We start from the raw sequence: 13,017 nt of genomic DNA, 5'->3' as shown, positions 1-13,017 counted from the left end.
TGTGTAACTTTTAAGCTGCGGAGTAACACATACCTGCGTGAATTGCCATAGACGTAAACTTAGAGAAGTAGCTCCGGTTAGAATGTTCTTCCAACGGGATGTGTGCAGTTCTGTTTATTAACCGCTAGAGCGCCAAAAGTTACATAGTGCTGCTTTAAAGCTGCAGTCCGTAAGTTTTGCATCTTTGTCGCCATCTCTATATATATATATATATATATATATATAATTTTTTTTTAAGGTTTTCATCTTTTATTTATATTTTAACTTATTTCAGAGTTATTCGTTTAACAAAAACATTAAAAAATATATTTTTAGATTTAGCTATGTTTAGTTACCATAGCACTGCTTCACAGGGAATTATGGGAAAACTGCAGATGTGGTGAAGTCCAGCAAGAGTGGTAGTCAGGAGAATCTGGCTGAGGACAGACAGCCGCTGTTGGAATCAGATGACGAGCTAGAGAGAGATGAACTTCTGAACCCTGGCCCTCAAGACAAATCCGTCACTCCACCCAGGAGACCACAGCCCACTGAATATGACAGGTAAAAAAATGACAATTCTACTCACTGCAGAACACAAGATCCAGGGGGCGAGGTTGGATCCAGATCCAACTCCTCCCACCTTACATATACCTAAACCTACCCTTCTCCACCCCCCTGATCCCTAAACCCACCCATCTCAGGGCTACTGCTCAAGGGTGACAGTTTATTGTTATGTGGGGTGCAGCAGGATTATGCAAGGATAGCAGCAAACTTTATCATTTTTATCATCCAGATCATTTAGTTGCATTCCCTTATTCCGAGAGAAACCATGTATCTTTGTGTGGAGCTACTTTGAGGATCACACCTTCCGATTCCACAACAGCAACTGGTTGTCCAAGATGGCTGACCGGCTGGCAAGTGATACTGAGCAGAAATTGAATACTGTCTTTAATGAGCAGAATTACAAATAATGATCATTCCAAAAGCATCTGTTTGACTTTATTGTTAGAAAATCGAATTTTCTAAGTTTGATTTGTGTCCTATATTCCTTAAGGAATATGGCATTGATGAAGTGGAGATGCTGTTGAAAAGATCAAAAATCAAGGCTAAAGAACGTTTGGTGGATGTCGTGCTGGAATTCTTTTCCACTTGCCAGTAGGACACATTTGCATGACTATTATACTGAGTCTGTATTTCACTTACTACAGCTGTTTCGTACATAGTACATTATAGATAATAGAAAGTTTGTTCTCACCGGCTTTTAGGCAGTACAACAGTAACTTAGACAGGAAGAGGAATGCTCGTCAAAACACCCTGGATAAGTGCCGTGTGGGGCTCATCAAAAAGAACATTGTGAGTGACTGTATTGATTTTGGTATTGCAGACGTACACTGATGAGTAATATGGTTGTACCCACTAACAGTCTTCATTGCGAATGTGAAATGAATTGCAGGTTTTGCTGGCAAAGAAGGCCCTGAGAGTGAGAAAGAGAGTCACCAGAAATACGGTTAAAGACAGACTAGCTGATCTCAAGAATATCGCAAAGAGGCTCCGCTTTCTGGCCATAGAAGTAATGCCATCAAGATTTGCTGTGTTTTCTTGTTTACCTCAATACATATCTAAAAATGCATGTTGTTTTTTACCACCAGAACTGTATGTAAGTGTGTTTGTGTTCTCATGTGGCAGCCTCAGAGCACTCTGCCTGATGTGTTTTTGTGGATGTTGAGTGGAGCAAGGCGAGTGGCCTATGCCAGGATCCCTGCACACTCCATCCTCTTCTCACTGGTGGAGGAAGAGAAGGGGAAAGACTGCGGGAAAATCACTACTGTGTACATGAAGGTGAACTCCTATACTTCATATTGCTTATTGCAAAATCTTGTTCTGTCCAATCCAGTTCTCAAGCTAACTTAGTGAAATGGAGCAAAATATTGTTTATTTTTTTTGTTTATTGTGATTTTTGTTGTTGCTTAAAAACATACGCCAGCATACAATCAGTGAGATTGTTATTTTATTTTTAAAGAAATGAATACTTTTACACAGAAAGGATGCATTAAATGCAAAAGTGACAGTAAAAACATTTGTTACAAAAGATTTCTCCTTAAAATAAATGCTGTTCTAACTTTCTATTCATCAAAGAATTGCGGTTTACACAAAAATAATAAGCAGCACAGCTGTTTTCTACACTGATAATAATAAGAAATGTTTAGTGAGCACCAAATTGACTTATTTGATAGATTTGTGAAGGATCATTTGACACTGAAGACTGGAATAATGTCTGCTGAAATTTCAGCTTTACCATCACGGAAATAATTTCCATTTTATAATATATTAAAATAGAACACTCCAAAGAGAAAGGAAAACTTGAAATCGCATCATATGACCCCTTTAAGTTATAATAATATTTAACAATGTTATTTTTTTACTGTATTTTTGATAAGATAAATGCAGTCTTGGTTGAAGAGACTACTTTCAAAAAAAAAATCTTGCCGACCACTTTTGAACAGTACTGTATGTGTGGCTTATTTTTGTTTTTTAATTCTTTTTTCTGTAGACCCCTGGAGGACCAGTGGGGGAAATTTTCGCCAAACTGGAAGTATATATGTGGCTTGGTATCACAAAGTACGCAAAAAACTGTGTCACCAGCCTTCCAGCAGAGTTTAGACCTATTAACGAAGAGGCGACATCTGGTGCATCAATCCCTCGTAACATGCCTCCCACCAAATTAGCAGTAGAAGGTGCTTTCATTTTATTCATCTTAGCCAATACAAACATCTTGATATTCTCCATAATTTGCCTCGGACAGCTTTGAAAACCAATATAATTTAATTTGGATGACATTTGAATTTTTTTTCATGAAAATTACAGTCCTTCCTTTTGTCCTTTTATCCAGACAGTCGTTATTTCCAGCTACGTGCTCACATTTATCAAGCGCGTGGCATTATTGCAGCCGATGACAATGGACTGTCCGACCCCTTTGCCAAGGTTGTGTTCAGCACACAGTGTCAGGTCACACGGGTGGGTCTCACATATATTAACACACAAGTTAATTTTATTCTCTGTCCCCACATGGCTGCATCAACACGACTGCTGTTCCTGAAACCACTCCTTCTTTCTTTGCGTGCACATTTGGGCTGCATTATTCTAATATTTCCACATAGTGAGGTAGATATGTGGGGCGTGTTAGAACGAGCCGTTTTAGGGGGGTGTGGCAGAGTCTTAACTTTGATAAAGAATATCTCTTTGGTTTTGAGACTTTAGTCTTTGCAACGTCAGGGATCTTATCTATGCACAATCAGCTTGTAACACTCCAAAGAGAAAGGAAAACTTGAAATCGCATCATATGACCCCTTTAAGTTATAATAATATTTAACAATGTTATTTTTTTACTGTATTTTTGATAAGATAAATGCAGTCTTGGTTGAAGAGACTACTTTCAAAAAAAAAATCTTGCCGACCACTTTTGAACAGTACTGTATGTGTGGCTTATTTTTGTTTTTTAATTCTTTTTTCTGTAGACCCCTGGAGGACCAGTGGGGGAAATTTTCGCCAAACTGGAAGTATATATGTGGCTTGGTATCACAAAGTACGCAAAAAACTGTGTCACCAGCCTTCCAGCAGAGTTTAGACCTATTAACGAAGAGGCGACATCTGGTGCATCAATCCCTCGTAACATGCCTCCCACCAAATTAGCAGTAGAAGGTGCTTTCATTTTATTCATCTTAGCCAATACAAACATCTTGATATTCTCCATAATTTGCCTCGGACAGCTTTGAAAACCAATATAATTTAATTTGGATGACATTTGAATTTTTTTTCATGAAAATTACAGTCCTTCCTTTTGTCCTTTTATCCAGACAGTCGTTATTTCCAGCTACGTGCTCACATTTATCAAGCGCGTGGCATTATTGCAGCCGATGACAATGGACTGTCCGACCCCTTTGCCAAGGTTGTGTTCAGCACACAGTGTCAGGTCACACGGGTGGGTCTCACATATATTAACACACAAGTTAATTTTATTCTCTGTCCCCAATAAAAAGCACTGGTTAGGAAAAGCACTATATGCAAACTAACATTTATTCACATTGGATTTATTGGCCATTTATGACAAGTCCATTAAATGGTAGCTAATGCTAGAAGCGCCCTCTAGAAGCTTGCGTTCTGCAAGTGAACGATGCATTATTGTGCCATTTCAAAGAGGCACAAAATCACTTTCACAGACTTTTTCATTAACTGTTCCCTCCTGGTGGAATGACCTGCCCAACTCAATCCGAGCAGCTGAGTCCTTAGCCATCTTCAAGAAACAACTAAAAACACACCTGTTCCACCTTTATTTGACCCTCTAACTCTAGCACTTTCTATTCTATTTTAATTCTACTTTATCTATTTATCTTCTTTTTTATTAAAAAAACACTAGCTTTCTATTTTTTCTATTCTATCTACTTGTTTTTCTTTGTGTGTGTGTGTGTGTGTATAAAAATACCTTGCTACGTGTACTGCGTTAGGCTAACCGAGACTTGTCATTTGCACTTACATATTATTGCTCTTTTGTTAATTTTGATTGCTTCTATTGTCCTCATTTGTAAGTCGCTTTGGATAAAAGCGTCTGCTAAATGACTAAATGTAAATGCAGTTGGATCTGAATAGGCATTGAGATGAGCCTTTCAATCTTTATTGATAACAATTTTGTGTCTCAGAGATTTTTAAAAGATTTTATTCTTTGCAGGTGATGGAAGAAACTCTGTCCCCGACGTGGTCTGAGTTACTCCTTTATGATCAGGTTCTGATGGAGGGCAGTAAGGATGAGTACAGAGAAGACCCTCCTGTGGTCATCATCAAAATCTATGACTACGACAAACTAGTGAGTGATAGTTTTTAATGCGTTAACTGTTTTGGAATGACATAAGCTATGAATCAAATGTAAATGCCCCTTTAAAAAAAACATGCTCAAACAATAGCATAGGTTTGGTTCTTCTAACATTGGTAAGAACATTTTTAAATAAAAAAAATAAAGATGGACCATGTTTTCAAGTGCAATGTTAATGTTATAGCATATTGATTATTCCTGTTTATAAAGTGTACTTATATACTATATACAGTAAGTTTAATAGTCTAGAATACTAAAAGTCACACCTATGAATGTTTATTATACAATGTAATATATGTAATAGCTTTTTGTGGTACATTTGAATGTTACAACAGGGCAGTCCACAAGCCCTTGGTTGTGCATTTGCAAAGCCGGAGTTGAAGTTTGTGGAAGAGCCATATAAAAAACCCCAGCTGCAGTTTTTTGAGATCACAAAAGGCAAGAGCAAAGCTGGTGAAATTCTGGCAGCTCTTGAACTCATCGAGTTGGATTACTCAAGCTTTGGAGAGGTGGGACTCCTGTTTTTCTTATGAATTTCACTGCAAAAGACAGTGAGTAGACAGTCTAGCTTAAAACACGTATAGACATGGCTTAAAGCATTCATTTGTCTGTTAGAGAACAGCTTTATACATCTGAATAAATAGAAGGATATATATATATTCAAATATTTTGAAAGTAGTCTCTTATGTCCACCAAGGCTGCATTTATTTGATCCAAAATACAGTAAAAACTGTAATAATGTGAAATATTATTACAACGTACTGTACACAAATAACTCTTCTATTTTAATATGTTTGAAAATGCAATGTATTACTGTGATGGTAAAGCTGGATTTCACAAAATCTTTGAGAAATCATTCTAATATGCTCATTTGGTGTTTAAACAACATTTCCTATTATTATTAATGTTGAAACCAGTTGTGCTGGTTTTACCCGACGGTAAAGACGACTTGTAGCTACTCTATTATAGATCAGTGCTTGTAGCCAATCCTGCTGTCTAAATTCACATCCACCTCTATCTATAACAGAAAGTCTTAAAATATGCCTTTTAAATGTCACGTTTGTGTGCTCTGAATCCATCTCAGCCAGCTCTGCCACTGGATGTTGACCCCAAGGAACCACAGTACATTGAAGAAGAATGCTATTATATCATCCCTGAGGGTGTTCGCCCTGTGCTCAGGAAATACAGAATAGAGGTACAACCTTGAACAGATATAAACTGAATCAAAATCGCAAGAGTTTTATTTAACATCAACATTTTAAGGTCTTAAATGCCAAAGAACAGATTGATTTATCAGATGTGTCCATAAATCATCCCCCAAGAGAGCGTTTAAAATAGCAGCACGTATTGACCTACTGCACAAGTTTACCAGCTGACTGGTTTGCTACGTGGCTACAGTGTTTTGAACTCAAACCCTTAAACGGCAGGTGCTGTACTGGGGCCTGAGGGACCTGAAAAGGGTCAACCTGTTTGAAGTGGAGCGGCCTCAAGTGAGGATTGAGTGTGCGGGCCAGATGATCGAGTCGGAGGAAATTCAGAGCTACAAGCTGAATCCCAACTTCAATGATGTGGTTAAACACTTTGATGTTGTAAGACTTACTCTTTTCAAAGTATTAGACCTTATCTCAAGAACTGTGTTGAGAACATACTTCCCATACAAGCTTTGATCACATATCCTGTCTCAGAATTACTAAGTTAAAAAGCAAAGCAGGTGAGATTCGGGCTGCTGTTGAGTCTGATGTCTTCCTTAGAATGATTCATCACACAATACTGTATGTAGTCAGTACATGTTAAATTTGATATTTAAGGTCTTATTCAACTTTTTAAAAAATGTAAACATTAAATGTTTGATTTTTATTATCATAATTGCACAGTAACTCATAACTGGTCATGTGTCCTCAGGAACTTCCAGAGCTTGTCTACCTGCATCCTCCTCTTACTATCTTCGTAATGGAGCAGAGGGCTTTCGGGAGGCTGGTCCTGGTGGGAACTCACGTGGTCCAAAACCTTGTGCAGTTTGGTCCCAGGGACCAAGAGGAGTGGAAAGATGAGGAGGAGGAGCCTGAGGGTATGGCACTTTCTATAACTCATATGTTTGTGGTTTAAAGGCCAAATATAAAGCATCTGCTGTCCTGATATGTGTACATAAATAATTTCATTCAAAAGTGCACCACATTCTCTTTCTTTATAAACTAGGATGGCATGACACTTTGTTGAAATGAGAAAAGACTCTGACCACACTTATATGCACATTATTCTGGTTAAAGATCTATATTCTGGTTGAGTTTTTGAAAACTACTTTAGAAGATGGCACTTGTTTGGTTAACTGAGTATTTTGCACATGAATTCAATTAACTCATTTCTCATTCATGCTCTTGACAGCAACACACGATAATTACTTCCAATGAATTGCAAAATGAAAGCTCATGAGAACTCTTACAGCAATCTTATATTGTTTGTAAAGTCTGATTGATCCAAAAATAAGTTTTTATTCAAAGCAACCGCCTTTTGCATTCATAATTGCATTCATTTGGCCCTGTCCATTGAACAGTGTATGCTCTAAATAACATGATTACATTACATGTAAGTTGTAATAATATTTCAGAATAATACTGTTTTTACTATTATTGATCAAATAAATGCAGCCTTGTTGAGCATGAGGGACTTCTTTGAAAAAGATTAAAAACTGTACTGACCCCAAACCCCAAAGTATTTTAATCAGAGTATAAACCTCATTTCGAATAATATCAGTATTTTTGCACATCTAAATGTGGTCACTGTTGTAGACTGTAGCTTTTAATATATTTTAATATAGAACATTCCTAAACATTCGTCCACAGTTTTAGAGAAGAAGCCTCCCCAGAAGACCACTCCTCTAACTACAGTGATCACCATGGATTTGGGAGGACTTCCTCTGAAGCATAGCAAAATTCCTATTAACCCTCTTAACGTAGTCATGGTAAGTTTCACTGTCTTTATTTTTCAGTCCATAAGAATGAACACTATCTTCAGTATTCCTCAAATGGCTGCTCTCCATATGTGTGAAACAGTTTAAAAATGGTATCTGCCATCTTCCACCAGTTTCTCAGAGGTTTTGCAAACACTTTTATTCAGCCACATACTGATACACATAAACACCAAATCAGCATGTGGCTGAATAAACAAATGTGGTCGTGGGGTATCTAGCCTGGGTGCAGTGACGTTAGTTGGCTGCTTTGGGATGTTTGAAATGGCTCCTAATGAGTACTTGGTGCACATGTTTTTACCCATCCACAGTCTGCAGTTATTAAATGTGAAGCCCTTTGCACCCATTAACCTGTTGATTATGGTGTGAATCTGCTGGTTTGTTGAGCACAGTGAAGTGTGTTCCTGTGGCAGTTTGAGCTCCTGCTGTTAGATCACTCTGATTAATTGGGCAGCCACTGCATAGCCAAGACCCCTGCTGACATCCAAATGGGATGCTTTCAATCCTGAGTGTGTGCATTTGGCTTTTAAAAATCCATGTTCATGTGCAGATTGTTAAGGCCTGTTCACAAATTCAAGGTTCGGAACGAGTAAATTAATTTTATTTTTAAAATGAATGTATTGTGGAAAACTGCGTTTTCAGTCTCCAATCAAAAAGGTGATTAAAAAAGCGGAGGAGTTAGAGGAGGAGCCGCCAGAAAAGGAGGAGCTTGATTGGTGGTCTAAATATTATGCATCACTGGCTGAACTCGAAAAACAGGTGATCACTTAGGCCTATTTTGATAATAGACAGTTTAAACTATGTGTTTTATTGGTTTTCTCAACATGTAAAAGTCTTGTTTCCATCTCTTCTTCAGGAGGAGAAAGAGGATGATTTGGAAGATGGACAAGATGGAGGTATTATAAATGCAAGCATGATTTAATTGCTACACTGATTTTAAATGAATCAGCATTTTTGAACAAATCAGAAGAGTGAATGAATCAATGACTCATTCATAAAGACTTACATCACTTATATCACTAAATTTATCAGCGTCTGTATTTGGAGTAGCATAACAACAATAACGAATTCAGAACTCTGAACAAAACCAATCGGACAGAGGCCTCAAAACATATTTGTGCACTTAATCCACACATAAAAACTGATTGTCAGATGCATTACACAACAAAATACCGAATGTAGTTGAACAAGGCATGAACCGGTGGTTACTCTGCGAGGATACCTGTGTGAATCTGAAGGTAAATTACTTTATGCACTAAAAATCAGCTATGGGCTGATTGAAAGTGAAATTACTTCTGAGAAAAGTTCTAGTGTAATATGTTTGTGGATGCCACTTGGTTTGAGCACACATTTTTAGTGTGACCTAAGTGACCACATCTTCTGCTTTAGGATGCTTAGGACTAAATGTATTTCAAAGCATCAGTGTAATGTCACATTCTTCAGATGGAGCACCACTGAGCATGTCAGCACTAGAGGCAGAGGATGATGACGCTGTGATTGAAATAGAGCCACCTGCTCCAAAGAGGAAGAAAATTGCCACCATACAGGTTTGAAATGTTCTTCAAACTGCAATCCTTTTATTTCTTTCAATACAGTGATTACAGTTTTTTTATTTCTGCTCTTCGGCCATCTAAAACTATTTGCATTATTTGCAATATACATTTTTTTCTTTTTTTCTTATTTCATTCCCCAGCTTTACAAGTCTGAACTAGAAAACGAATTCAGTCAGTTCATGGACTGGTTGCACATATTTACTGTCTACAAAGGCAAATCCAGCCTGGAAGATGAAGAGGAAGATGAAAGTACGAGATATATGGGTAAATACAAGGTGAGGTGCATTTTGCTAAGCTCTCATGCATTGGATCAACAGTGTGACAGCATGCATGAAAAAATTGGGGTTAAAGCAGAGCTGTGCTTCATTGCAGGGATCGTTTCTGATGTACCCCATCGCTTCCGAAGACGAGGATGCAGACTGTCAGATCACTAATGGAATTCCCAAAAATGCACCCATCAAAGTCCTTGTGAGGGTATATGTAGTAAAAGTGGGTATCAGTTGTTCAAAACAAATTCCTTTTTTTTTCAATTTACAAATTCTGCACAGTTAGTAGAGAAGAGTGGACATGAACATTTTAGATTTATTTAAATGTATGAGGGAAAATTGAGATGTCATTTTTTCTTTTAAGTCAGTTTGAAATGGAAATTCACCATATCTATTTTCTAAATGCATGTTATTGGTCTTATTGTCAACGATTCATTCATGCGTGTTTCTCTCTTTTTATTTTTTGACCTCATAACTTGATTATCCAGTGAAATGTCAGACTTCTCTCTGTCTCTCTAGTGATGTATGCCGGATTTCTCCAATAATTTTTTGCAGATAAATAGTCCTGCATGTATCAAATTACACAAGAATTAGAAACATGTTAAATGGTTTTAAATGGATTCGTCATTTCCCCTTATGTTTTCTGTTCATTCAATCTGAATTTGAACTGTTTATGCTTTTTTCTTGTGAACCCCAAGGCAACCAATCTGGCACCCACAGACCCAAATGGAAAAGCAGACCCCTATGTGGTGGTGAAAGTTGGGCAGCAGCAAATGGACAGCAAAGAGCGCTACATTCCCAAACAACTGAACCCAGTGTTTGGAGAGTAAGTGCCGTCTGTTGACAAAAAGAATGGAAAAAACCACAACATTCAGTATGGCGGCTGTAAGAATGAAAAATTTTATTGCGTTTTTCATAGAGGCTTTGGCTGTATTTTTTACTCTTGAAGGCACATGCACATTGACAGCCTGAAAACTATAGTTGTTTAGCGTGATTTGAGCTAAAGAGGCTTAATCTATGATATTGTTCTCAGATTTGAGTGCTGATTTGATATGCTGAGCTCTCATCTCCCCACAGAGTGTTTGAATTGACCGTGTCCTTCCCCCTGGAGACAGAGCTCACACTGTATGTGTTTGACCACGACCTTGTGGGCTCTGATGACCTGATTGGTGAGACCCGCGTGGACCTGGAGAACCGTTTCTACAGCCGCCACCGCGCCGGGTGTGGCCTGGCCCTTCATTATGATAAGTGGGTAATGGTTTTAGCCTGTGATGATGGTGGTGATAATGATTATAATGATGATTAGTATTATTATATTTGTCGTGAACCACTACTGTCGTTGTCATTATTGTCTACATCATCATCAGAATTTCTCAAAGCTCATCGACTGCTTTAAGCTAATATTAGAAGAGCTGTTGACTCAGTTGATTGTTAGCAGCTGCCAAATTTAAGAGACTGAGATAAATCAAGCAGTTTTGTGGCCTGATTTTCATTTGACTCTCTGCAGGTTAAATCATATTAGACTGACTTGTGATTTCAGGGATGGCTATAATAAATGGAGAGATGCCAAGAAACCCACTGCGATATTACTGGAGCTTTGCCGCAAAAATGGGATTCCACCTCCAGAGTACAGAGAGTCTGAAATTAAAGTTCTCAACAAGATCTTCAAGGTTCCCAATGAGGCTTTTCCAGAAGGTGGAAATACAATTTTATTAATATAAAATAAAGATTATAAAGCACCTTCATGTAATACAAAGAGTAATTTTGTGTCCTCTGTTGTCCAAATGAAAAAAAAAAGAGTTTGGCTCGAAACAGAGATACAAAAAATATCCACATCCTTTTATTGTTCCATGGCACTGAACTGTGACATTTGTCTTTTTTCTTTGTCAAAATGCAAGCAAATTTCTACAAATTGGTCATATGAATTTGTGAAATATTCTATATTATATATTTTTTAAATTTTGTTTTTGAATATATATATATATATATATATATATATAAATACAGAGTTCTGGCATGAAACTCTAGATGGCGCAGTCTTATTTCATGTATGTTATATTTGCAGCAGCAATATTTCTTACATGCTCACAGCAGCATGTTGTGGATGTATTGGCAGTAGCAAGTCTCGGTACTTGCTCTGCCACAGCCGCAGCAGCAGCGTAGCAGATCTATCCCACCAAGACCAAATACATTAACATTGTCATGAACATTACCATGCCAATACCTCCGAGAGTTGTCATGACAGAAATATACATATACATGTACTCTTTAGCTTTTTCAACTAGATTGAGGTCTGATGACAGACCATGTATGGCGTACCTGTTTATTAATATGAGACTTTGGTGCTGCAGAGTTGCTGAAGAAGAATAAGAAGACAGAGGAAGACTACGCAGAGCTGGATGAGCATAAAGCTCTGAGTGTCCTGCAGCGCTGGAAGGATATGAGAGAGTTCAGTGAGGGAGCGTGTCCTCTGGTTCTTGAGCATGTGGAGGTCCGCTCACTGCTTAATGCGGAAAAGCCAGGCCTCCCTCAGGTCAGACTCCCATCGCACACACACAATGACTGATTAGTCTTAGGCAAGGCCATTTAGCTTGGATCAAACCATCATTTAAGTTGTGTCCCAAATGATGCACTGTACACTATACACTTATTCTATGCACTATGTATATAAGTTGAAATATGAATTATATAAGGTTATTTTGACATCCAACATCAGAGTCTGATAGCCCGTCTCATTCCAGAATGTCATTAAAGCTGCAACAGTTCACTTCGGTTAATTAAGTGCATCATCTGAGCATTTGAAGTTTCACTTTGTCTTTTTGGAATTTTTAGTGAGCACACTAATCACACTATAATAAAAATGGCATAGAGTAACACACAAGTATGGAAATTGGGATGTACCATTGTCTTCCATGTAGTTGCAACATATTTTCTGATGTCTTTGTCTTTGACGTGACAGGGTTATGTTCACATGTGGATCGACATGTTTCCTGTGGATGTACCTCCACCACCACCTGTTAATATCAAACCTAGACTTCCAGAGAGGTAATCAGGAGATCACAGACTTCATGTAGAGAATTAAAGATCTGAAGATTTCTTCCTACAGCTCTCTTAAGTTGCTGATGTGCAGAGTTTGTGTAATGAAAGAAAAATGTATCCCCATGTTTCTAGTTATGAGCTGCGTGTGATCATCTGGAATACTGACGATGTCGTACTGGATGATGTCAATCCTTTCACCGGAGAGCCATCAAGTGACATCTACGTTAAAGGGTGAGGATACACAAGAAATGAACTAAAGTTTCTTTGATACCGCTTTAAAGTTCTCTATTCCATATAAAATTCAATAATAATATTCCATAAAAAAATTCTATATGTAAAATAATATATATA

The 13,017-nt window shown here is 37.8% G+C and overlaps 1 protein-coding gene across 1 annotated transcript in view; it reads left to right on the top strand.

The window, feature by feature from the left end:
- Positions 1–13,017, top strand: part of LOC107749448 (fer-1-like protein 4) — a 28,539-nt gene that overhangs the window by 10,909 nt on the left and 4,613 nt on the right. Inside the window, exons 18-42 of the mRNA XM_016564608.1 lie at positions 354–540; positions 773–893; positions 1,034–1,134; positions 1,245–1,332; positions 1,433–1,549; positions 1,666–1,818; positions 2,531–2,714; positions 2,870–2,994; positions 4,703–4,837; positions 5,179–5,352; positions 5,928–6,038; positions 6,271–6,432; positions 6,746–6,911; positions 7,690–7,802; positions 8,451–8,567; positions 8,665–8,704; positions 9,252–9,355; positions 9,502–9,636; positions 9,734–9,850; positions 10,326–10,453; positions 10,705–10,875; positions 11,168–11,322; positions 11,979–12,160; positions 12,587–12,672; positions 12,799–12,897. Coding sequence (XP_016420094.1) covers positions 354–540; positions 773–893; positions 1,034–1,134; positions 1,245–1,332; positions 1,433–1,549; positions 1,666–1,818; positions 2,531–2,714; positions 2,870–2,994; positions 4,703–4,837; positions 5,179–5,352; positions 5,928–6,038; positions 6,271–6,432; positions 6,746–6,911; positions 7,690–7,802; positions 8,451–8,567; positions 8,665–8,704; positions 9,252–9,355; positions 9,502–9,636; positions 9,734–9,850; positions 10,326–10,453; positions 10,705–10,875; positions 11,168–11,322; positions 11,979–12,160; positions 12,587–12,672; positions 12,799–12,897 — 3,271 coding nt within the window. The remainder of the gene's footprint in view (positions 1–353; positions 541–772; positions 894–1,033; positions 1,135–1,244; positions 1,333–1,432; positions 1,550–1,665; positions 1,819–2,530; positions 2,715–2,869; positions 2,995–4,702; positions 4,838–5,178; positions 5,353–5,927; positions 6,039–6,270; positions 6,433–6,745; positions 6,912–7,689; positions 7,803–8,450; positions 8,568–8,664; positions 8,705–9,251; positions 9,356–9,501; positions 9,637–9,733; positions 9,851–10,325; positions 10,454–10,704; positions 10,876–11,167; positions 11,323–11,978; positions 12,161–12,586; positions 12,673–12,798; positions 12,898–13,017) is intronic.

Source organism: Sinocyclocheilus rhinocerous, unplaced genomic scaffold (assembly GCF_001515625.1).
Source record: "Sinocyclocheilus rhinocerous isolate Xijiao unplaced genomic scaffold, SAMN03320098_v1.1 scaffold889, whole genome shotgun sequence".
NCBI classification, from domain to species: Eukaryota; Metazoa; Chordata; class Actinopteri; order Cypriniformes; family Cyprinidae; genus Sinocyclocheilus; species Sinocyclocheilus rhinocerous.
The sequence above is the reverse complement of the archived record's forward strand: the minus strand, read 5'-3'. Positions and strand labels throughout refer to the sequence as shown.